The sequence below is a fragment of the Corythoichthys intestinalis genome, chromosome 9, assembly GCF_030265065.1.
Source record: "Corythoichthys intestinalis isolate RoL2023-P3 chromosome 9, ASM3026506v1, whole genome shotgun sequence".
NCBI classification, from domain to species: domain Eukaryota; kingdom Metazoa; phylum Chordata; class Actinopteri; order Syngnathiformes; family Syngnathidae; genus Corythoichthys; species Corythoichthys intestinalis.
The window spans coordinates 31,912,767-31,938,756 of NC_080403.1; the positions used below are offsets into that span (position 1 = coordinate 31,912,767).

At 39.8% G+C, this 25,990-nt stretch overlaps 3 protein-coding genes across 5 annotated transcripts in view; 1 reads left to right on the plus strand and 2 right to left on the minus strand.

Annotated features, from left to right (window-relative positions):
- On the minus strand, positions 1-13,469 carry mon1a (MON1 secretory trafficking family member A). The gene is made up of 6 exons (XM_057845680.1): positions 10,972-13,469; positions 10,021-10,172; positions 4,930-5,292; positions 2,919-3,684; positions 1,883-2,030; positions 1-1,712 (listed from the first exon to the last, which is right to left on the minus strand). Exons 2-6 carry the CDS (start codon positions 10,142-10,144, stop codon positions 1,572-1,574), a joined length of 1,542 nt encoding a protein of 513 aa, XP_057701663.1. The 5' UTR covers positions 10,145-10,172; positions 10,972-13,469; the 3' UTR covers positions 1-1,571.
- Positions 11,363-19,430, plus strand: traip (TRAF-interacting protein). Of its 2 annotated transcripts, none has more exons than XM_057845682.1 (16): positions 11,363-11,569; positions 11,685-11,803; positions 11,878-11,935; positions 12,012-12,095; positions 12,167-12,206; positions 12,275-12,402; positions 12,500-12,594; positions 12,662-12,775; positions 15,048-15,135; positions 15,209-15,298; positions 15,384-15,472; positions 15,579-15,728; positions 15,833-15,878; positions 15,949-16,053; positions 16,132-16,182; positions 19,034-19,430. In XM_057845682.1, exons 2-16 carry the CDS (start codon positions 11,706-11,708, stop codon positions 19,139-19,141), a joined length of 1,344 nt encoding a protein of 447 aa, XP_057701665.1. In that variant the 5' UTR covers positions 11,363-11,569; positions 11,685-11,705; the 3' UTR covers positions 19,142-19,430. The 2 variants fall into 2 exon arrangements, with proteins under 2 accessions (XP_057701665.1, XP_057701664.1); XM_057845681.1 differs by having other exon boundaries at positions 11,363-11,565.
- Positions 19,431-20,559: 1,129 nt separating this feature from the next.
- The window catches only part of grm6b (glutamate receptor, metabotropic 6b), a 43,809-nt gene continuing 38,378 nt past the window's right edge, over positions 20,560-25,990 (minus strand). For both annotated transcript variants that reach the window (XM_057845679.1, XM_057845678.1), the window contains exon 11: positions 20,560-23,103. In XM_057845679.1, coding sequence (XP_057701662.1) covers positions 22,864-23,103 — 240 coding nt within the window. In that variant the 3' untranslated portion in view covers positions 20,560-22,863. The remainder of the gene's footprint in view (positions 23,104-25,990) is intronic.

A 25,990-nucleotide genomic window follows, 5' to 3' on the forward strand; every position in this document is an offset into this window, starting at 1 on the left:
TTAATAGAACTTTAAACTGTAAGCCTAGTAGTTAGGAAAATCAGTTTCAACAGGTGTGTATAAAAAAATAGAAAATGATTAAAACACAGCACGGCTCAATTTTTTTAATATATTGAGCAGAAAAAATATTTCACGATATTTACATTACATTATTTTCAAAAAGACAAGAGTCCACCGACAACTACTGCCAATTCTAATGTAGACAGTAGTTAACCGCTACTGTGCTAACGCAGACAACATCAATGGAATTAGTCTTACCAATACTTTTATTAAATGTAGCGCTGATAACAAAAAATGACTCAAAAATGACTGTGCCATTACCACTTAGGAGTTGATAGCATCTCAGATGTTAAGGTAAAACAGCACTATTCTAAGTGCTTGACATTGAATACCTGTAGCTGTCTTCAGGTCCAACTCCAAAAAGGAGGACAAATACAGTAAGTGTCCTGCTTAAGTCTGCGTAGGTTGCAGGACAAGGCATTTAAATGATGTACTGTCCTGCGTAACGCAGGACGAATGCCCAACCTGGATAGAACTACATAGGAGGGTTGGCACTAGCTGTAATCATTTGCTGCCAACAGTCAATGGCATCCAATGGCACAGCAAACGTAACCATTTACCAAGATAATGAGCTACATGTTCTAATGTCAGTAGAGACTCTGCCTACTGTACAATAAGTTTTTCCTTTCCTTTACATTGATCTTGTTTAGGAAACAGGGCAGCATGTTTACTGCAGGTATGCACAACTGTACAATAATGGTACCCGGGTAGGAAAATCAAATAAATTGGCAAAAAGACACCTAAAATTAAGTTTTAGTGTTCAGTGCAACTCGAGGTCGAGTCTTTTCTGTTTTTTAATACTTTTATTAATATGCAGTTTATTTTCTATATACCGGTATGTACTGTACTGCATTATTGGATTTAAACTGTAGTGGCAGTGCAGCATAAGCATAAAATGCGGGTAGACAGAAGCAAAGTGACCTCGCGGACCGATTAATTTAATGAAATACAAACTGATTAAAGCAACGATCAATACATAAGTGCAGTGGTATTTAAATTAAAACACACAAAAATATGATATACTTACATTAAAGATGGAAGTTTATACAGAACACAAACGTAATCCATGGCATTTCTCTTTGGAGTGTCTTTTTATGCTTGTGACTATAGTAAAGTTGAATTATCACAATGGTCCCTGCAATTAATGGTCATCATGTACAGACAATACCAGGAATGTAGTCACTTTACATTACCGCATGGCTCTTAGCAGAATTCCAGTTATTGCTGATGTTTACCCGAAGGTACATTAATTAAAAAAACATTTTAACAGCATATAAATGTCATCTAGGAGATTTAAGACCGTGCGCAGTTGCTGCTTTTAGCTGGAACTCTCCCAACTACAGTACATGTATTAAAAAAGAGCACATGGCTAAAAAAATACTTTTGTATTTGACTTTTATACAATACCTGCCTTAACCATTAGAGAAAACTACTAGTAGATGTGCATAGCATTGACACTAAATGCAGGCATAATTCCAGTTAAACATATTTAGGCTCTTTGTAGGGACACGTCAATAAGTAAGATGACTCAGAATAAAGAGACGATCCTCCTCCTTCCTGATCCACTTCAGTAGTTTGTTGATAGCAGAAACAGCCAACGCCTTTGTGCCCAGGGGACTGAAGCATAGGTAAAGCTCAAAGCCACTGGTCACCTGCAGTGATGGGGAACAAAAAAAAAAACTACATTGTTGGCTATTTACAGATTGTATTTCATGTGGTGTACAGCATTTAAAAATTAAACAATGACAGTCTACACTATATCCCACTTCCACTCTAATCCAAGTGTTAAAAGGCTGTAATCACATGACACACAAGCACTTACCCATGCCATCATGTTTTCAGTTTCACCACAGCGGTAGAAAGAGCGTAAGGGTCTGGTTGGATGGTGCACATAACTGTGAAGGTCCTGGTACAAACCCATTAGCCTCTCCTGTTCTTCATTTGACTGGTACACTAAAGGAAACTCTGGACTGCAGGCAGAAAAAAACAAATTAACTTACAGAATTTATTTTATTTTATTGTTATTGAACTTTAAACGGGCTATTCGGAGTTTTCCACTTTTTTACTCACGACTACCACAGCCTAAAGAGTAACTGCTCGTGCATTACGCGCATGCTTGTTCAAGCACAAACATAAAACAAAGATTGTTTGGACCCTCAAATCAGCACCAGAAATGTAAAAACAGCTAATAGCAACTTTAGTGGGTAAGAAAGGTGTTTTTGCCCAGCAGCGACTGAGTGGCAGCTCGGTAAAAGAGCGCTCCTTCCGCATTGACGTGCGCAAGTGTGTGTTCGCCCAGTGTTCGAAGCAGATTCTCGCTATTGAAGTTAAATGCATGAATGTTAAAATGCTCAGTCTATTTATAAGGGCATTGGTGGAGTGTGCATGGAGTACAAATTTATTTTAAATTAACTCTAAAAATCCCGTATAATCCCTTTAAATCAATTAAATATAAAAGTAAAACATGTTTTATAGTCTGCAGTTTACAAGCCGTGTTTTACCACACTGCTGTGCTTTTGGTTGTTCCCATTGTTGCACTTGTTGCAAATAAAATGAAGCTAAAACTTAATGTGGCTTCTTTTTTAACCTTTTGCAGCTTCTAATCATTGCTACGAAACATTTAGCTTTGTCTTGATATCTTTTTTTACTTTTACTCTTTAAGGTGTATTTTAGTCATGTTAAGGACTGCAGATGGCAATACTTTGATTTTTAAAACGATGAATGATAGCTTTTAAGATTTCAAGGATCCACGGGAACCTTTTTTTTTTCATCCATTCTATTGAATTTTAAAAAACAGTGACATTAAATTATGTCACAACATACTGTGTGTGATATATTCAGGAAATATCACTGCCCACCTGGTGTACAAGCCAGAGCTCTTTGATTTGTACAGGAAGTGCCGGAGTTCAGGGATGCCAACTTGAGCCACAGAGTAGCTACGAGACTTCAACGCCTCCTTCAGGGCTTGATAGGCACTGCGCTTACTCAGCCTCTCAAGAAACTTTTGCTTGCAATCAGACATGTTAAAAAAGTCCTCTCGGTCAGTTGAGACCAGGATAAGGCACAGCTCCGACGCAGGTTCCAAATAGGAAATGTGAGCATGGAAAAATCCTGCAGTATTGAACTTTGGCAAACAGATGGGCGTCCAGCCTTCACCCTCTCGAAAAGATGTAGAGGAGCCAACGAGATTGAACACCAAGTGCAGGTCTATGTGGTGCAGAAACTGGTCCTTTTTCCTAACCAGCGTAACCAGGCGGTCTCCTGCCAGCAGAATGGAGAACACAAGGTTTTTGGATTTAGCCGCTTGCAGGCTTGACGAAATGACATCCCTGGAGGAGCTGGCAAGAGGCAGGCAGGTGACAGCGCTGAGCAGCAGGCCAGGGTCGCGGTCCAGCCGATGCAGAAGGTTATCAGTGAGATACTCGGAACCAGCCAGAAGGCGCCGTAAGTCATAGTTTTGCTTGTGCTGGAAGATGTGGTTGAGCTGGGTGAGGGTGAGCAGGCTCACAATCTGATAATAGACATATTGCAGCTCCCTCAGCAGCTCTTTGTCTGACTGACACGTACGGGACACACCAACCAGAACTAGTGGACTCTTGGTCAGAAAAACCACTTTACATCCATCTGTTGAGAGATCACATGGATGCAGTCAGTCTACTTTTTTTCATACAGAGGAACCTTGAAAGTCAAACAAAAACCTTGTTTTAATTTTTTTCCGAATGACATCCTTTTCCTTTTGACAATCCCTCTTTAATAGTGGGGCTGGCCCCTTCTAGAGTGGCGCACAAGATCCCGCGAATATTTTTAAATCTATGAAGATAACCTCATTCATTGATGGTTTGCCTTTGAAGGGAAAAGATACCGTCATCGCACGCGCCATATAATTGTTTGCATTAGTCTAACACATTCATCTAACTATTGTTTAAGCAGACTCCACTACATGCCCTTTGACACAGTAAAATGAATCACCTCATCCGGGCTAATGAGGGGGAGATGAGAAAGAATGGTACAGGTTCTCGTAGGCACCGTCTAACTGTTTGCATTACTCTAACAAACGTAATATAATTTATCAGGAAATAGTATCATTTTCATACTTACGGTAGGACTGCACTACTAATATAAAATAATAGCACACCATAGTTTAATGAGAAGAAATAGAAGAGATACACAATGCCGTCTTATCACAGAAGCCCAACACGTGCGTCACGAACAAGATTGACGCACCAACTCTTGCAATCAGCTCTCCCAGCAAACTCCAAGGACAAAGCGCTTTGTCCTAAAACAAGTACAAGCCAGCCCGGACAACAAAGTTGATAGCGGGCGTCCCATCCGCGCACGAACCTAAGCCGCCCAAAACCGGCCACAGAGGGGAAGACCCAAAAGCAACGCCCAGACACACCTTCGGACATACCTTAAGCACGCCCCGCTTCATCACGGACTTTAAAAAGACTGGACACTGAGATAACACAGATTTTTGCTGCTCGGAAACTTGTAGCTTTGTTTTGGATCCAGAATTGTCCCTCCGTCGTCTGTTTTTGCCTTGTTTTTTTTACCATTGTCGACGAATAAATTGTCAACCTGTTTTCGGTGAGTGTTCTTCAAACTTTTGAAACATGGAGTCAGTACAAAGGGTTAAAAATAAGAAGAGAACGCGCGAAGTTCTGCCTTCCCGGTTGGCGCGCGCGGGGGCAGCATCGGCAGAGCCACACTTTGTTCGGCCGTCGCTGTTCCCGTGCGCCTTGGCCGGGGGGGGCGAATTTCAACACCTTATAGTCCGAAAAATTTGGTATTCCTTATCTCAGGGGGTGCATAACAGAAAATATATGAGAAGCACTTGGTTCCAGTGTTACCCTTCAAGTGTGTTCTCACCTGCATGGATGGATCGGATGATGTTGTTCTCAGCCTCAACAAAAGACACGAGAGCCATCATAACACCCATGGTGCTGGACAGAGCCTCCTCCGTGCCATAACGGGTGTAAATTGGCTTTCCTGCCTCGCTCAGCACAAACATGTGCTTTTTGTGGCTCCTCCATGCATTGCTGGACACGTCCTCGTCTTTGTTTCTGCAGTCTGATGGGATATCGTGTTGCTCCTCTCTTTTCTCTTCCACCAGTTCGCTGATATCCTCGGCACTCTCTCGGGATTTGAGCAACTCTGCCTCCTCTTCATCCTCAGCGTTCAGATATTCAAAGGACTGTGCAAGGACAAACATTGCATTTTTCTGCCCAGCACCTGTGTGAACCAAAGTCAAGCTTATTTAGAATGTAATGTACTTAACTATACATAATGTTGGACGTGTATGATCACATCAAGCTAGATGCAATACGTGGGAAAATCTATTACTAACTTTTTAAAATGTGTAATGTCGGTCAACCGCCAATTGTGCAAGTTCTCCTACTTGAAAAGATTAGACAGGCCTGTAATAGTCAACATGGGTAAACCTCAACCATGAGAGACAGAATGTGGGGAAAAAAAACAGAAAATCACATTGCTTGATTTTTAAAGAATTTATTTGCAAATTAGAGTGGAAAATAAGTATTTGGTCACCTACAAACAAGCAAGATTTCTGGCTGTCAAAGAGGTCTAACTTCTTCTAACGAGGTCTAATGAGGCTCCACTCGTTACCTGCATTAATGGCTCCTGTTTTAATTCATTATCGGTACAAAAGACACCTGTCCACAACCTTAGTCGGTCACACTCCAAACTCCACTATGGCAAAGACCGAAGAGCTGTCGAAGGACACCAGAGACAAAATTGTAGACTTGCACCAGGCTGGGAAGACTGAATCTGCAATAGGTAAAACGTTTGGTGTAAAGAAATCAACTGTGGGAGCAATTATTAGAAAATGGAAGACATACAAGACCACTGATAATCTTCCTTGATCTGGGGCTCCATGCAAGATCTCACCCCGTGGCGTCAAAATGATAACAAGAACGGTGAGCAAAAATTCCAGAACCACACGGGGAGACCTAGTGAATGACCTACAGAGAGCTGGGACCACTGTAACAAAGGTTACTATCAGTATCACAATGTGCCGCCAGGGACTCAAATCCTGCACTGCTAGACGTGTCCCCCTGATTAAGAAAGTACACGTCCAGGCCCGTCTGCGGTTCGCTAGAAAGCATTTGGATGATCCAGAAGAGGACTGAGAGAATGTGTTATGATCAGATGAAACCAAAATAGAACCTTTTGGTAGAAACACAGGTTCTCGTGTTTTGAGGAGAAAGAATACTGAAATGCATCCGAAGAACACTATACCCACTGTGAAGCATGGGGGTGGAAACATCATGCTTTGGGGCTGTTTTTCTGCAAAGGGACCAGGACGACTGATCCGTGTAAAGTAAAGAATGAATGGAGGCATGTATCGAGAGACTCCGAGTGAAAATCTCTTTCCATCAGCAAGGGCATTCAAGATGGGACGTGGCTGGGTCTTTCAGCATGACAATGATCCCAAACACACAGCCAGGGCAACAAAGGAGTGGCTTCGTAAGAAGCATTTCAAGGTCCTGGAGTGGCCTAGCCAGTCTCCAGATCTCAACCCCATAGAAAATCTGTGGAGGGAGTTGAAAGTCCTTGTTGCCCAACGACAGCCCCAAACATCACTGCTCTAGAGGAGATCTGCATGTGGGAATGGGCCAAAATACGAGCAACAGTGTGTGAAAAGCTTGTGAAGAGTTACAAAAAACATTTGGCCTCCGTTATTGCCAACAAAGGGGACACAACAAAGTATTGAGATGAACTTCTGGTATTGACCAAATACTTATTTTCCACCATGATTTGCAAATAAATACTTTAAAAATCAAACAATGTGATTTTCTGGGGGTTTTTTCCACATTCTGTCTCTCGTGGTTGAGGTTTACCCATGTTGACAATTACAGGCCTCTAATATTTTCAAGTGGGAGAACTTTCACAATTAGTGGTTGACTAAATACTTAATGCCCCACTGTATGCACTATTAGCGAATGATGCCCATTAACTTGTACAATGGTTATCACAAACACAGTATTATCAACAAAATGTCAAAAATTATAGTTTACTTACAGGCTAAAAACACTGAAAAAGAAACGTTTTGAGTTTTACAATTAGTAGTAGTATAATTCATGCGATCTCTTTTGCAACATAGGGCGGTTAATCAGTGACAATGTCGCTCTGTATGCAGGTTTTGTTACACAGTGCAACACGCACTTTTTTCCCCCAACAGACACTTGTCAAAGTAGGAAAAGCACTGGTGGAACCTTGAACACTAACATGACCTAATGATGACTTTGTTCCATTAATGGCCCCCATAAAGTCTGCCAGGGACTGAGCATGCATAACAGCTGGATCCTGGGTAAACACAACTGAATACCACAAATATTAGAACAGGTCTTTTTGAATCGACTTGGTAACATAAAGGAATGTCTAATTTTAAAAGTTAGACTTCTCATGTTTATTTTGATTTCAAAATGACATGTTCTTTTTTGAGTAATTATCTCTATGTCATAAAGCTTTAGTAGCCTACTTCTTTGAAACGATGCCACAGATGCTCAATTTACTGAGACCAGAGGTTGCGCTAGACATTTTCGTTGTCTGTCATTTTGACTGACAGGGTCATAAAAATCCAGTCATAGCCTATTATTACCCATCACTTAACTTTTTTAAATGATAATGATGACATATTCAATAGTATTTAGTTTTCTTTCATTTTTAATTAATATTGTAACGCTTGCTTGGCGGCGAAAAATTAGACACGGAAGTCGTGGTATTTTTCTCCCTTTTTACTCTGCTTACCTCCAACAACTCCGCCCCCAAAGAAAAAGAGGCAACGATATAGACCCCAATCACCAACGTCACACAATGATCTTAATTGTGGTTGTCAGCCCAAAATCTTCTAAATATATATTAAATGCATCTTACCAGATATAAAATGACTACTACATAGTCTGTGGTGATCGTTTGATGCCCAGATTTCTTGTCGAATTACAGCAGTCCATCTCGCTCTCATCTTCGGGTCTCTCAGAATACGGTAGAACGTCAAGTCTCTCCGTCTATCTTCTCTGTTACAGCAACCAACCGCCACACACGCCTTCACCATTTTGATTATTAATATTAACGATCAGAAAAACACGCCGTAATAGGAGGCATGTACGTAGCAGTAATGTGTAAACATGACGAGCTGACACACAATATGGCGGCTCCAGTCAGGGGGGCGGAGTTGTTACGTCATGTGATTGGGGTCTATACACAGGCAGCAATCTTGTCCATCAATTGGATGACGCGCTGGCACACCGGGTGCACCAATAAGAACCTCGCGTTGATGTGTCAATCACGGTGCCGCCGCCAGACCCCGGTGACGCTACAATACTCTGACAGAAGAGCGAACGACGTCATGCATTGAGAGAGACAATAGCTAATTAATATGCTAACTCGCCACCCTGTGGTCTGGGGTGTGAATTGCAACCTGTAAAAATGACAGACGGACTTCAGTTTTTTCCGTCACCATTTTAAAAAACCGGTCAACGACGGAAAATATCCCGTTAACGCGACCCCTGACTGAGACATTATTGGTTAGAGCACAGGTGTCAAACCGATTCCAGAAAGGGCCAAGTGGGTGCAGGCTTGCTTTCGGAGTCGGGTTGTTTGGGAATGCAGCCCAAAGCGTGTGGTAAACTCCATCTAAGGCTAAACACCGGCACGAGACCAATAGTCAACAAGTACCCGTCTTCCGACGGAGCCCGCCACTCTGGCCAGTCCGGCAGGCCGTCACCGCCTCGCCCTAGGCGGGACGGGCAGGCGGGCCGAGCCCGGTTCCCCGGGAGCGGGACCTCCGGCAAACACCCCGGCTTCTCGAGCATTCCCCCACGCCATGCGGGATGCGAGGCACGCGTCTCCTTTCGGAGCAGAGCCAGGTCCCGAATACGCCATGGCGGGCGGATCAATCTTCTTAAATCTAGTCAAATAATTTTTCCCCATCTTGTTTTGAGTGTTAAAGACTAGTTAACAGATGAATTTGCCAAATTATTCCACTTACTTGAAGTAACTATTGCCATTTGTTCTTATTAAGCCCATACATCTAAAAAAAAAAAAATTGGTCATTTTTCACCTCAATCAAGAAAAAATTGCTTTCAAATAATGTTTTGAACCATACCTATTCTTGAATAAAAAACATTTTAGGATTAAGTATAATAATTTATTACTTAAAATGAGGCTGTTAAGATTATTTTCAGCTAGCTATTTTTCTTCAAGAAATCTGAGTGAAATATAATTGAAGCGCTGGCAGATAATTTCACTTGTTTCCAATAGATTTACACTGAAAACAAGGTATATTAAATAGTTTTAAGGAGGTGTGTTTTTGCAGTGTAGTAATGTTATATATTAGGAATTGCTTGCTTTTAAATCTTTTAATTTTCTTTTAATCTTTTAATAGAATTATCGGCTTGACATTATCGGTTATCGGTTGGAACGAGGGGAAATTATCAGTTATCGGTATCAGTTGAAAAATGTATTATCGTGCATCACTACTATACTAATACTTTGTAGCAGATCTAAATGTAAACATCTAAATGCCCAGTCCTCCTGCAAAATTACTCGTATCGAATTTGTTAGGAGCTTTAGAAGTGGAGTTATAAAGACAATGAATGGCTGCAATGTTAAGTTTGGGCAAGTCAACTTAGACATAATGCAAAGCCTTATTTTAGCAATAACATTAGATTCAGTTATTAAATCTCTAATGTTAAGAGGCACACAACTTGTTAAGACTAGTGTACAAGTGGTCTTTGTATAGCAGGCTGCAAAGTTCAGATTCCAAAAATAGCTCATTAACTGTATATTGAGATAGAAATTGTTGTGAAGAAAAAATGAGGCATAATTGTTCCTGAGCAAAAATTCTCCCAGCATTTTTTTACTCACTGAATTCATGAAGTTGAAATAGTACATCAATTGGAGGAATTTATGAAATGTAAAATGACACCACAGCCTTACCCGGTTCTGTTCCCTCCACTAGACCTGGTGTGGGACTGTCAGCTCTCTCAGTGCTAAGACGATGCACAGGTGTCAGGGTACCATTCTCCCATGGCACAGTAGGTTTCTCGCGTTTCCCTTCCATCGCTACTACGGAAAGCACGTACACACACCTTGAAGACAGTACACACAAGAAACTATTGATCATGATGACAATAGGTCGAGTGATCTTGCAACTGGCAAATCATACTTCACTTTTAATTTTGTAAATTTTGGTATACACCTGTCTGATCCAACTTTATAAAATGTCTGTGTTTCTACAAATACCCCTATACTGTACTTGAAATAACGTACATAGATAATGTACACACTGTTGAGTACATTTTGTAAATTTTTATTATTTTTTACTGCTACATAACGGAAGCCTAAGAGTCAAGAGCCAAAAGTCATATTTGAACGTTTTCAGAAAACAACAATAAAGTCATTTTTCAGGAAATTCATGAGTATTTTTTATTGATACTGGAAATATTATGTTAGGCAGATATTTGGCCAAAATATGGTATTGGCATATATGCTGTTCAGACATTTGTTGTGACATTCTTGGACGTGTATTGTTATAATAACTCTCAAAATGACGACGAACTCACAGTCTCACAAAATTATGCCATCATAATCATGTATAAGGCTCAGTAATGTACTGTCTTACACTTTTCTGATGTTTCCCCCTCACTGCTGTCAAGCTCAGTTAAGGTTAACAACTTAGTATGAAGAAAGGACATAAGCATTTTCATGATTGGAAACCGTTTGCTTATACCCGATCGACATCAGATTTACTGTTGAAGAAAGAAACTTAATTCGATCATTTGATATATGATTTATGATATTCCAGCGAAATTAGCAAGCACGCTGCACAGCTAACTAGCAGCCTTGTGGCTGTTTTCAAAAGCAACATGAACAGTTCCTAATAATTACCTTTCATTTCCAGAATTGTCTTCAGCTAGGGACACATCTGTCTTCTACTTGATAATGGTGGAATCGTCTCTTCAGCTGCTTCCTGCATGTGAAACGTAAACATTGGGCCAATCTCATTTGTAACATTCACCCTATTCCTGCTAAGCGAAACGAGATCTACCCATTACGACGACGATGGATGCGGAAGTGGGAATTGTGGGGATTATGAAAATTTCCTCATTTTAAGTATTTACAAAAAGCTTTCCCTCAATGTATTCTAATTAGGCAGAAAAAAACGCCGATGTTAATTTTAATCACGAATAAATAATAGAGGACGACACGTACGACATATAGTAAATACAAATAAACGGCTGAAAAGTCTTGCTGTCTGACAGCCCTTGAACGCAACATAAGGGCGTGTTTACATTGTATTTTGAACACAGAGCGGCTCTGCTTCGAGCGAGGGGACAAAATGCACTAGTTTTAGTAGTCGCAAATTGTAGTAGCCAACTACAGTGAAACTTAGCGCTTAAAAACATCAAATGACACATTGCACATAATATATGGCATTCGTTTATTACCGTGGACTTTACATTAATATAGTGTCATCTTTTGGTAGGTATGGTAACTTCCGTTGAGGTTAAACACTGTTAGCTAACGCTTGACGTAGCTCATGTGGGAGTTCGTCAGTTTTAGGACCTACTGTAATAAGTTGTTTCTGGTTTGCATCACAGGGTGATTTTAAAGGAAATAAGATGCCTATTCGAGCATATTGTATAATTTGTTGTGATTTCTTCGATCACGTCAAAGATGTTGCAGCTATCCCCTGTGGACACACTTTTCACAATGACTGGTAAAGTGATCTTAACAAAACGATTATTCGGTGTTTTCATTTGTTCTAATTATATTGTTTCCCTCATCTTCTAGCCTTACTCGCTGGTTTCAAACAGGTCCTACAAAAACATGCCCACAATGTCGGCAGCAGGTGATTTACACAATTTTTAACACTTATCGTTGCACATGCTGATTTTAATCAAGAATACTTTCTTCCCTATGTGTAGGTTAGCACCCGGCACATTATCACCAAGCTCTTCTTTGACATGGGTGGAGAGGAACCGCAATCAGCAGACCCGGAAAGCATGGCGGTATCAATGATACAGAAAGAATGTTTCAAGATTTCCTCCAAAACATTGACATTTAATGTGTTTTCCCTTAGAATGAGCTTAATAAATTGAGGGCCCTTTTGAACTCTAAAGGTAAAAAAAAACTTTTTTTTAATTAAATCAATGATGGTTTCCAGTGAACCAAATATGGCCTTTTTCAGAGAAAGATTGTCGAAGCAAACAGAGAACAGTGGATGAGTTGAAGGACTCTTTGGACATGCAGAGGAAAGAATTGGACAGTAAGAAGAAAGAGGTTTCAGAGAAGGACATGCTGTGTTCTGCTCTCAGAGTATGCAATCCTGGGCGTTTATATGCATGCATCTTGTTTTGTAACGGCATTCTCACACTGTCCACATGTTTTTGATGTTGCTTTTATTACCTCATAGAAACAAATGACTTATCTGGAGACTCGGCATGATGATGTTCAAGCTGCCAAGGACGAGGCCCGTAGACTGAGGACAAAAGTGAAAACCTTTGAAAAGTAACTAAACGTCAACTCAATCCAAGTACCACACAGATCTGTGCTTACGATGCTGGGGTGTCTCCAGCCTGGATGTTTTGTTACAGGGCCAAAGAGCAGAAGTGGAGTCCATGATTACAGACATGGGTGTCAGTCCAGCTGCTGTAGAGCAGCTCTCAATCTACTGTATCTCTCTCAAAAAGTAAGTAGGACTAAGACTGATTTTCTTAAGTTGGATTTATGATGCAGGTCCAAATGCCCAATTCACTATTTGCTTCTCTTTTACATGCAAATTTGAAGTGATCCGTCCGTTCAAAATCCTAAAACGTATAAAACCAGAAGCATGCCCAAATCGTCTATGAGTACTTTGTAACTCGGTGACAACAGTGTGGTAAACGATAAAAAATTATTACCGGTTTCAAGGTATACCGTGGTATGAAAACGTCAAGGTTTCAAAACTGCAAAAAATTTCCGTCATACCGTCCGAAAAGTATTAGCTGTTATGTCCAAAAAATGCGTGAGAAATCCTTCGCTTGCAGTTGCAAGGCTCAAACCTCCTGTGTCGTTTGTTGCTCAGTGTCAGTGAGTCAGCTGTGCTACACGTTGGTTGGAGGCAGAGGTTGCGCTAGACATTTTCGTTGTCTGTCATTTTGACTGAAAGGGTCATAAAAATCCGGTCATAGTCTATTTTTACCCGTCACTTAAATTTTTAAAATGATAATGATGACATATTCAATAGTATTTAGTTTTCATTCATTTTTAATTAATATTGTAACGCTTGCTTGGCGGCGAAAAATTAGACACGGAAGTCGTGGTATTTTTCTCCCTTTTTACTCTGCTTACCGCCAACAACTCCGCCCCCAAAGAAAAGGAGGCAACGATATAGACCCCAATCACCAACGTCACACAATGATCTTAATTGTGGTTGTCAGCCCAAAATCTTCTAAATGCATCTTACCAGATATAAAAAGACTACTACATAGTCTGTGGTGATCGTTTGGTGCCCAGATTTCTTGTCGAATTACAGCAGTCCATCTCGCTCTCATCTTCGCGTCTCTCAGAATACGGTAGAACTTCAAGTCTCTCCGTCTATCTTCTCTGTTACAGCAACCAACCGCCACACACGCCTTCACCATTTTGATTATTAATATTAACGAACAGAAAAACACGCCGTAATAGGAGGCATGTACGTAGCGGTAATGTATAAACATGACTGGCTGACACACAATATGGCGGCTCCGGTCAGGGGGGCGGAGTTGTGACGTCATGTGATTGGGGTCTATACACAGGCGGCAATCTTGTCCATCAATTGGATGACGCGCTGGCACACCGGGTGCACCAATAAGAACCTCGCGTTGATGTGTCAATCACGGTGCCGCCGCCAGACCCCGGTTACGCTACAATATTCTGACAGAATAGCCAACGACGTCATGCATTAAGAGAGACAATAGCTAATTAATATGCTAACTCGCCACCCTGTGGTCTGGGGTGTGAATTGCAACCTGTCAAAATGACTGACGGACTTCAGTTTTTTCCGTCACCGTTTTAAAAAACCGGTCAACGACGGAAAATTTCCGGTTAACGCGACCCCTGGCTGGAGGTGAAACTCCTGAACCTTTTCCCCCTATCAAGGAGAACTAAATCGCTGGTATGGGAATAATTCGGCTCCAGAAAAGTTCGAGACGGCCGCAGCTTAGAGGAGGAGTGCGAACGGACATGTAAAACATGTTTGCGTAGGGTGGCCAACACCTCCAATATGAGTTAACTCCAGCATGTTAAGTGTGTCTAGCTATAATAAAACGTGTGTTTTTTTCTCTCTGGCAACTATATGTGTTGAGAAAGAGAGTGTGTGTATAATGTAAACATTATACGTGTCATAGACATGTGCTTTTTATGAAAAATATTTTTGTTCCGATGGTAATATTGTTGAGCTGTGGCTGTGTTTTAGACTCACCTAAAGGACTGCATTTATTTTAATTTAATTTAGAATATTGATATTTTTTAAATTTAACTTAACATACATACTTATGTTCCAATTTGCTAATTTTTTGAAAAATAAAAATCCTGTTCAGTTGAAAAAAACATAAATTTTTTTGTTGTTGTTGTTAAACCCAGATATCACAAAGTAACACATTTTAGAGCTGAAACCCTGATATTTTGGCTTAAGGTTGTCATAGCGTCAGAATATCATACTGACGTTACATACTGTTCAGTTGACTTGTGCTGAATATCCCACATTTAAAATAGCAATTATTCTTGACACAACTCCAATGGAGGAGATTCAGATGATAATTAATATTGACAAATTCACATTGCCGGACTTCACACTTACAGTAGATGAGGCCTGATTCCAACCTTTCTGGATTCATCTGAACAATGCCTCTCAAGCCAAGGTGTAAATCCAATGTAATTCTCCGTAATAATTATTTTTGTCATTTTCCACAAATTTACTGCATGACCTGCTTTCATTTTAGAGAGTACGATACCTTAAAGGGAAGCTTGAAGTCTTCTAACGACGTGTCTGAACGACTTCGGAGAGAACTGCTCAGCGCCAACAACAAGGTTACACCGATTTTGCCAGTCAGTCGTAAAGAGCTTATTGGTTATCATGCCTGTTGTTTGTCTTTTCATTTAGTTGCAAAAAGCCTCTGCCGAAGCGAGTCAAACAAAAGAGGACATGAAGTCTCTGCAAAATGATCTAGCCAATGCTGACAAAGAGATATCTGTAATGCACAGCAATAAGATAATCTTTATATTCTGGCATATGAGGACTCTCATGTTTGTATGCCCGCGTCTCTCTCTTTCCCTAGAGTTTGAAGAAGAAGGTTGAGTTTCTTCAAAAATCTCTGAGCACTCCAACCAGGACAAATGAGGTGCTCAATCGGATCATTTTTGAGAGGTAAAATCCCTCCCACCCATTCCATCCATTACCGGTTGGTAATGAGCTATACTATTTTCTATTTGAGCATTTACTACTGAATTGGTTTTCCTTGCTACCCTGTCAGCCCTGCTCCAGTGGTGCTCAAACCCCACCTCCACCAGCCTGTTGATGGTGATGAAGTTGACCTCAATTTAACCTATGAAGTAAATACACCAGATGCTTCAGCCAAGAGACCAGTTAAAATCCCAACCAAGAAGATGCGTGTTGATGAACCGTATGTATTTATATTGATCAGAAGTTGAATGTTCATGTTTTGTCTTTAATTCATGGTGAAATAACTAGTGGCTGATTGGAGTTCAAAATACTTAATTTTATCAGATCATTAGTTCCCAAACACAACGACAAGGCTTCAACATCAAGCAAGGTAAATTGAAGGAATGCTTCATAATACTTTCAGGTCGAATCATTTTTCACTTTGGAGTTTTGTCTCCCAGGCCCGAGTGGAAGATTCAGCCATGGATCCTTTTTTAAGGAACTCGCTCCTCTTCAGAAAAAAGACTTTTGGCAGCATGCTGGAGCCACAGCGGACGTTTGGCAATGTATGTACTAAAATAACATCTTGAGATGTCCTCTGATGTTTTTAGTAGTTTGCTCAGTTAAAGTGCTTCTGATTTCAGGTGAAAAGCGGTTATGATGGATTAGGAGGTCGAACAAAATTCATCCAACCTGTATCCTTCCTCAATAGTTAAGAATTTTTTAATCAAATGATTCTATTTCCTTTTTGGGGTTTTGAAGGTTTTTTTTTTTTTTTAAATATTTCAATCATATTTGGCATTCAATCATGAGATGCATTTGCTTTTATACAGTCTCCAGAACAGCCACCCAAAAAAAGAATGCAACCAGCCTTGATTTCAAAAGAACCAAAATGGCATCTTACTGTATGAACGCACCAAACTGGTGGATAACCAGTTTTGAAATCACAAGTCAAGGAAATGGGTTTCTTCCACTTTGTTCCTTTTAGTTTTAAGGGGTTTTGGTTGAAAAATGTCATGTATCTCATCATTATTTATTAATTTTTTAAAACTGTTTTAACAAGGAACATCCATTGGACACTTGACTTGTTTAGTGTGCCACATGCTTGATGGTTTGAGCACCATAGTGTCCTTATGACCGCCATCCTAATTAGCAATAATGCAAACAAAAACTTCCGTAATTTTCGGACTATAAGGTGCACCTGACTATAAGCCACCACCCACCAAATCTGACACAAAAACAGCAATTGTTCATAGATCAGCAGCTGCTGTCCTCACTGTATTGTGGGATATTTACACCAAAAGATATTAACCGGTAACACTTTATTTGACAGTGTCATCATAAGATCAAATGAACCCCCATGAAGCTTTTAGCTGCACAGCTTCATTGCTTCAAGAAGCTTCATTTGGCCGTCACTGCTTCCTTGAGGGAGACGGTCAACCTCGGCTGCCACCTGCTGTCAACACTAGCCACGTTTACATGCTGACTTTTATTCATACCGATTCAAATCATTCCGAATGGAAATTTCAGATCAGCTTTTTACATGTCACTTCATCTATTCCGATCCAGCGTTTACATGTGTGTGCCTTTATTCCGAAAGGACGTTTGACAACTGCCGTCTGACATGCGCAGATTAATCAAAACAAAGCGTCACGTTGCAAAACATGGAGATCGATCGTCAGAGTGCTGCTGTTTTAACTTTAACCCACTTGTTGTGTTTGTGGGGTCGTATCCGCTTCTGCTGTTTTGCTCTTTTGCCTTGTAGTAGCCGGTTTTCCACCGGTTTCTAATCTGGTCAGCGCTCCGGTCTATTCCGGCTTCGTGTAACCTCTCGTGAACTTTTTTAAATAGTTCACTGTTCCTCGTTTTACGCCCGTCCGTCTAAGCGAGCAATTATATTCAATTCTTTTAAAGTTTGAATTAAATACAATCTTTCCGCCGGACTCCAATTAGGTGCGCTGTGCTTGGAAGCCATGTTGCAAGTGACGTTACTGACGTCACCAAGTGACGTCACCACGTCAGTACGGCGCATGTGCAGAGAGAACGTAACCAGCCACCATTCCGCTTCCCTGTTTACATGATATGATTTTACTTCTAATCGGTTTGGGAAAAGGAATATTCCACTCCTGTGAATCGGAATGAAATTCCATTTGGTTTGGGCCTGTTCATTCCGAATGAGGCGTTTATATGGAACACATTTATTCGGTTTGAACAAATATTCCGATTGTAATTGGAATATTTGGCTCCATGTAAACGTGGCAACTGTTGTTGTCCAACATGCCTTACAGCATTCATTGCAGCGCTACAGATGTAAATAACAATCAACATTCATGTTCTGACCTAATTATTTCTCCAGTTACTGTTCGACTTGTTTCATTATTTGTTAGTTATGGTATCTGGTAACACTATTTGACAGTGGCGCCATAAGACTGTCTTAAGACCATCATAATTATGACATGACACCGCCATGAGTATTAATAAATGCTTATGACAGATATCATTTTGTGTCATCCGGCAAATTATCTCACTTTTGAATCGATGTAAAAGAGCAGAGTTGGACATCCCATATTGGCCCGAATATAAGACGGCCCTGATTATGAGTCGACCCCCTCTTTTTCAGGACTCAAGTTTGAAAAAAGACTTTTTGAACACAAAATTAATTTTTATACTGAAAATAATTACAGTACATCTAAAACAAAAGATTATAACAATATATTTGAGAGAAAAAGCATGTTATTTTGCCTCATTCAAATCTTAATATCTGAACATTTAAATATGTAAACTAAAGTGCAATCATTCGTAAATGAATGGCTTCTGTTTTTTTTTTTTAATGTAAATAAACCAATCTATTGTGATAAAACAACAAAATTGCAATAACTGCATTAACCATCAATGTGAGGTCGAACTGTAACTGTAGTCTTGAAACCAATCTGAATAAGGAAAAGCATTGCAATTAAAAAATAATGCAAACTGGTTAAACTTGAGAGTCTGAGATCTGTCATGACAGAACATTACTCCTCAAGTTCAGCATTCGCTTAATTGATATCTGGCGCCACCTAGCGTCGTGAATGGGTATAATGTCTAGACTCCGAATATAAGACAACTCTCACTTTTTCAGTCTTATTTCAATGCAAAAAACACAGTCTTATATTCGGGCCAATTTGGTAAATGGGGTTGATGACATAATTGCCGGATGACACTTAATGACATCTGTTGTATGCATTCATTCGTGCCCATGATAGTGTCATTTCATAATTATGACGGTCTTATGGCACTTTTATGACGTCGCTGTCAAATAAAGTGTTTCCTATTAACCCAATAAATCGACAAATAAGCCACACTGGACTATAAGCCGCAGAATTCATAATGGGGGGGGGGGGGGGGGGGGGAGTAGCGGCTTATAGTCCGGAAATTACGGTAAACAAATTGTCTGCTTCCTATAAGCAACATTTATATATTTTTTACTTTATCCATCTGAAAAGACAATCTGGGGAATAAAAATATTCATTAAATAGCAATGTTTCTTAACCCAACATTCCCATGTAGTCGCCATTGGCAGAGATTCGCCCACTCATTAAAATGAGAAGGAAAAAGGTGAGCAGGCCTCCAGCCACAAAGACACCGTGCATGACGATGGACAGCTTCCTGGAGTGATGAGTCACATGAAGGAATGCAACAAGAAGTATATGGCACGTGATTTTCACCATTCTGAACAAGTATGAACTTTGAACAGTTTAAAAGTAGTGAGGTGACTTTACTACGTAAGAGCTTTGTTTTTAGTAAATGTGCATTTTTTTTGTATGTGGAGACTATTAGTACTATTTAATGAGATCATGTAACTGTTAAAGGTTAACTTGTCAAACCCGTTTCAGTTAACATGTTTGAATTTACATATTAGTTGTCCGGCAACTGTAAACTAAGTCCAGTAATAAAGCTGTTATTTTATTTTGTACTTTTCTGTGTCCGTGCGCTTGCTGTTTCACTCGTACCTTTTCCAGCAGAGGGCGGTAAAAACGTTTCCCTCAATATGGAGGGTGCTGAACTTGTTGAAGGCTCAATTTTGATAAGCTTTCTCCTGTTCTAAATTGACATGAACGTCTTAACGACGCAAAAGTAGGAATTTAATTGCATTTCCTTGGTTTTCAAAATTCCTGTGGTGACACAACGTGTGGAGATGTTGGTAGCAAAAAGTTTTTGCCTGAACATGTTTAAATGCTTTGTTTCAATAATGGACCGTTGAACGGATTCCCAAGTTTGAGTCACGAATGTGGTGGGGGTTTTTTTCCAAACAACATTCAGTGCAAATAGCATTCAAAATCACTCCACCGTAATAACAACTACAACACAAATCCATGCAGTGCCTTTGGGTCCAGTACATGATATGCCCTGATCTGTTAATCCAAGAGTTTCACAGTCAAATACACAATATTTTGTGGATGAAAGGTCTTGTTTTTCCATGGCATTGTGTTCCAAGGTAAATTTGTAAGCAGCAATAGTCCTGCATCCTTTCATGGCGGTAAATGAGCATGCCTGTACCAATTTTTTTTTTCTCACAAAAATTTGGCCTGGCTTTTGAGGGAAATTTCAGGATGAATGTCGAATGCATGGCTGAAAAGCATATAGTAGGCTGAATTTGACCATGTCTAAACCTGTGAATAGAATGAATAAACATCTCCAACTGACAGAATTATCTTTGGGTAATGGCAGAGGTGGGTTGTAACGTTACATTTACTCAGTTATATTTACTTGAGTAACTTTTTGAGTAAAATGTCATTCTAAAAGTAGGTTTACTACGCCATACTTTTTACTTGGGTAGATTTGTGAGGAAGCTTACTCAGGTACGATTAATTAACTCGAGTAATTCAATTAGGACAAAACCTTGGAATTAAATTTTGCTGCTTCGAGTATTCGTTTGATTGTAGCCTTTTAATGGTTTGTTTTGAAAGTTTTTGCATTTAAAGTATTTTTATTGGTTGGGTGGATACACTACTCGCTAGTGGCAACAGTGAATATGATATTTATTTTACATGGATGAATCCAGCTGTTCCCTGTTAAGTCCAACATAAGGAAAGTTGTTTTTTTTTTATTTTTTTGCTATGAAAGTTAACCAATTGTTCTTTTGTTGTTCATAGAACCTCATTTTTATACCATTTGAGTCTAAGCTCAAGTATTTTAATTTATGTTTCTCATCAGATTATTCGCTTATTCAAACTAACTAGCTCATGGATTAATCAACTTCTAAAATAATCGACAGCTGCAGCCCTAAAGATTTTACATTGTTTTTTGTTTTTTTTTTGGGGGGGGGGGGGGGTTGCCAGCGACTCCAACAGTAGCGTTACCACTTTCACCAGTGAGACCTGGCACAATAATCACTTGACTACATTATACCAAACAGACTCGCCGTACTATGATCATGCTGGCCTGTCCAGTCAAGTGGTTTCTTTAAAGCACCATAAAAAATTATTTGAGATAGTGCACTGCCCTCAGCATGACTAGAAAGCACATATTTTAACCCCTGTCCCAGTTTTTATTTGGCGTCGATTGACCACAGAGAACTTGTGATATGATAGTTTTAATTATGAAGGAATTATTAACAATTCATCTATTCAAACTAGGAACTATTTTGTCCGCCAGAGGGCACTCATGCTCTTTGGATGAATGATGTTTCAGTTCTGTTTATTTTATTTTATTTTTTTTGTATTTCTTTGGCTTAGTAATAGGTTAGTACAGTATAATATTGTTGTTGTTTTTATATAATGGGGATGGCTGGGTCAGTGGAAGAGTAGTTGTCCCCCAACCCAGAGGTTGTGGGTTCGATTCTCTGCCCTGATGAACTTGCCTAAGTATCCTTGAGCAAGATACTGAACCCCACATTGCTCCTGGTGCTGCGTCACCAGTAGGTAGATGGCGATGTAGTGTAAAGTGCTTTGAGCGCCTTGAAAGGTGGAAAAGCGCGATACAAGTATAACTCAATATTGACAACAGTTCATATATATGTAACTGCTGAGAAAAAATATCATTGTTAAAAATATATATATGAGCTGAAACGAATACTCGAGCTACTCGAGTTTAAAAACTGATCAAAGTAATTTTATTCACCTCGAGGAATCGTTTAATTTTGCCAGCTCTAAGCATCACGTTTTGCCCGGACTCCTTTTAAGGCGGGACAACGCGCTGATGTCACGTGCGTAGAAGAAGCAATAAAAAAAGTACCTTACTGCAGCCGACAGCCGTTACAAAATGCACCGACATTGCTAAAAACTACTCCCGCATGTTGCTACGGTAGTAGCAGGTAGCGTCCGATCCGTGTCATACAGTATGTATATATTACTCATTAGATATTTTTAGTAGTAATATTTCACCAATTATTTTGCATGTACTTTGGTACACTTTTTTGATGACTTTTACTTGAGTAATATTATTTTGAAGTAACGCTACTCGAGTACAATTTTTGGCTACTCTACCCGCCTTTGGGTATTAGTGCGGTGTCACAGTTGTTTGTCTGTGCCTGGCTCTTCTTTGCCTCACGGTCGAAGTCAATGAATGTGGTTGGTACTAGCTGACCCAGATTTTGCTGAATGGCAAAATTCACTATGTGGACCAATACGTTTCCCAAAATTGCAAAATTTACAACGTGAACTATGAGTGGACCAATGCATTTCCCACTTCAACTGCATTTATTATTCTGCCAGTTCTTGTTTTGCTCCCGTTTTGACCTAAGACCAAACACCACCTAATAATTTATCAACGTTACCTTCCCATTTCGAGGATTCAAACAATGTTCTCAGAAGGAAATTACCTTTGAGACTTGCACAGAGCAAAACAACACAAGGATAGGAGTGGATGTCCTTGTAAAAAGTAAAAAGAAAATGAACCACTTGTGAAGTTTGCAGTTCTGCTCACTGTGAAAACATTCAGTCATGCAAAATGTACTAAAAAATTGAGGAGTTGGACTTGTGTGTTTGAAAGTTTAGAGAAGGTCAAAATAAGTTAACATACATTATGAAGCTTAGAGTGCTTAGGTTCATCCTGAAAGTTCACGCGAAAGCCGAATATCTTTTTGTCAGTAGTTTACAAAAACAAAGGTTTATATGGTATTTCAGGTTACTTAATGTTTTTGTTTTTTGATTGCCAAATTCTTGCATGATCTTATGAAGATTTGCCTTTAGTTTTGTCATTTTCTTCAATGTGAACTCTTGTATTTCTTTTTGTTCATCAGTCCAGAGTTAAATAGCAATAAGGGAAATCAGGAACATTGCTGGTGTCATATCAAGAGGAAAGAACACTGACTGGCCAAGATAAATGCTTATTTTGTCGTCCATTTCAAATCATGTCAATAAGGGCGCTTGTGATGTCATGTGGTAGATTGTTGGTCTTTACTGGGATCTGTCTGGCTCAATCTTCGATTCGCCGTTCTGTTTGTCGTTCGATTTTTGAGAGAGGTGTGTGGAAACTGTTGCCGCCTGCACCACGGCTTTGAAGCTACGTTTTCGCTTCTGTACATTCTGCTCCGGGTGGAAGATGATCACGTAGACTTTGGGGATGTAGAGCATGCCTAGAGACACTGTGGCGCTCAGGCTCATGGATACTGTCAGAGTGGTGGTCTGGATGAACATCTGGAAAAGACAGGAGCAGGTCAAACATGTTGATGCATGCAGGAATATACTCAATACTTTTTCAGGACCACCTAACAGCTCATCTTTAGATTCAGGGGTCACTAATCTAGGTTAATGCAATAGGTCATTCATAATTACAGTGAATGCTTCCAGCCATTATTTCCTTCTGATGCACAGCTTTTCACAAAAACTAGAGAAAATTTGCTTTTTTGTGTATGGGGTTGAGGGCAACAAGCAGAACAATAACTTATGCTGATAGTTTTTTTTTATTGTTTTTAATTTCGTTGCACATCCTACATCTAAGTAGTGGATTTATTCTGAAATAAAACTTGGGTTTTACAAAGACTGTTGTTTGCAAAAGAACCGTGTGTTAAATACTAGGTAACTTTTCAGTTTTGTTCGATTTTAGCAACATAGATGGACAGAAGTGGCAGTGTTTTGCCTTAAGGAAGACTGCATTTACCGTGAGGACCAGTGCACAGTGTCGTAAAATCGTGATCTCCCGTTCACCTGCAGAATGGATTAGACCATTTGCTACCGGGCCGCAAAGAAATAATTTATTAACGACTGCAATTTGGCTTGTGGCTCTTGACACATCAATATCCCTGTCTACTCTATAGACTAATCCGAGTAAAGATTTGTATAGGTTGCCATCTAGTGGTTGGCCGCAATTACGACGGTGTGTGCACACCTATATAGCAGCCCAGTGACAGTCGATGTAAACAGCAACTTTAGCTGCTGTTGCCTATGTGCTGCAGGCGGCGATGTCTTTGGACAGCTTTTTTATGGGGAAAAGGTCACCTGCTGAGCCAAAACAGGAGCCTACAACCAAGTCCATTCTGCATAATATGTGATTTAAAAGCTAGCAAAAGAGGCAACAAAAGTAAATGCACTGATAACATCATACCTCATGGTGCACGGTATTGCTAAAGCTAAGAAACCTTTCACGACTGGAGAACTCATTATGCCTGCGACCACGGATATTTGCCGACAGCTATTAGGAGAGGCCACTTTTAAAAAAGAAGATTGATTCATTGTATTGTGAGTGACATTTTCTCTGCACTTAATATCCGTTTTTAGCCTCGACGTGTTATTTTTAGGGCTGTCAAACGATTAAAATTTTTAATCCAGTTAATCACAGTTTAAAAATTAATTAATCACAATTCACACTATCCCTAAAATATGCCATATTTTTCTGTAAATTATTGTTGGAATGGAAAGATAAGACACAAGACGGACGTAAACATTCAACATACTGTACAAAAGTACTGTATTTGTTTATTATAACAATAAATCCACAAGATGGCATTGGCACTATTAACATTCTGTTAAAGGGATTTACGGATAGAAAGACTTGTAGTTCTTAAAAGATAAATGTTAGTACAAGTTATAGAAATTTAATAATTTTATATTAAAACCCCTCTCAATGTTTTCGTTTTAATAAAATATGTAAGATTTTCAATCAAAAAATTAAACTAGTAGCTCGCCATTGTTGACCTCGCCGAGCGGTGACGTCACAGCCGTTCTTCCACAGTGTCTTTAACTGCGTAAGATAGTGATTGAAATACACCACAAGGTGTCACTGGCGAGTTTTAAATTACTTCAGAAATCAAGGCAAAGTCTGAGTAAGTTTTATGTTTATTTTGCATAGCTATTTTGATTGGGAATCCCAGTTCTGTTTGCATTGAGTTCTTTTGTTTTTGTGAACATTATTTTTTTTGAGAGAGAGGAATATTATCTTTGCTGTGCTTTCACTAAATGATACTGTAGCGACTTAATTGTTCCACCCAAATGCATGATGGGAAGTTGGGCACCCATGACTGTCAGTGGTGGCTGCAAATGGTATGCAGTATGTTCTGCGTTGCGTTCAATTAAGCTTGTTGAGAAAAAGATCGTCACCCGCACTGCCCAAATGCATGATGGAAAGTTGGGTAACCATGACTGTTAGGAGTGGCTGCAAATGGTAAACAGTATGTTCTGCGTGTGTCCAATTAAGCGTGTCAAGAAAAAGATCGTCTCCTTTCATTCTTCCCTACGCCGTTCGCCACAATAGATTTGCCAAAGCTTATGCCAATAAAAGGCGCGGACCAATAAACGCCTGTGTCCACTCGCATTTCTCTGCCTTTTCGGTCTCAATATGCTAAAACGGCGTCATTGTAAACTGTTTGAGGCAGGTCATTCAGTGCATGCGTTAATTGCGTCAAATATTTTAACGTGATTAATTTTAAAAATTAATTACCGCTCGTTAATGCGATACATTTGACAGCGCTAGTTATTTTATATTTATTGTGATTTTCTGCCACATATTGAAAAAAAGGCCCACATTACACCGGTCCGTGGTGCAAAAAAGGTTGGGGACCACTGGATTAAACGACATTTCTGTTTCCAGCGGGTGTGTGAAGGATGAATAGTAATGAGATAATGAATCCAGTTGAGAATAAACAATAGCATATGACAATGCTGATAATAAGAAACGTTTGAACTTGTAACGTATTCCCCCACCGGCTCTTCGTCAGCGCTGACTTCCGGTTGGGTGAAAGCTGTGCCAATGTTTTTTGTTGTGTGTCCTTTTATCCTGGTTGCCACCCTGTTTCTTTTTTTTTTTTTTTGCGTCCTCGGACAAAACTTTGTCTCTTTTGTTGCTCCGCCATCTTTGCAAAATTCGCACGAAAGCCAGATATATCGAAGTTGGACTCAGCTGGACATGTCTAATGACGCGTTTATTTCTGTTGACTAACCCAACACATATATTGCGAGATCTACACATAATTTGAGTATAAAATGTTTCCACTTCCCAACTTGTGGACTGCCTTGTTCATAAATTGTCACAGTATCTGGGCTGAATTAAACTATCGCCGCCATCTGGCGAGTTTGTTGCACGAACCTT

Bases quoted from the DNA above. Each gene is read 5' to 3' on its own strand.
- mon1a (XM_057845680.1), bottom strand. From the start codon at position 10,144: ATGGAAGGGAAACGCGAGAAACCTACTGTGCCATGGGAGAATGGTACC. The intron at 3,685-4,929 runs GTGAGAACACAC...ATCTCTCAACAG, and splicing joins CATCCGATCCATCCATGCAG to ATGGATGTAAAGTGGTTTTT. The intron at 2,031-2,918 runs GTGGGCAGTGAT...TTCTGCCTGCAG, and splicing joins AGCTCTGGCTTGTACACCAG to TCCAGAGTTTCCTTTAGTGT.
- traip (XM_057845682.1), top strand. From the start codon at position 11,706: ATGCCTATTCGAGCATATTGTATAATTTGTTGTGATTTCTTCGATCAC. The intron at 12,776-15,047 runs GTAAGTAGGACT...CTTTCATTTTAG, and splicing joins TACTGTATCTCTCTCAAAAA to AGAGTACGATACCTTAAAGG. The intron at 15,299-15,383 runs GTAATGCACAGC...CTCTTTCCCTAG, and splicing joins ATGCTGACAAAGAGATATCT to AGTTTGAAGAAGAAGGTTGA.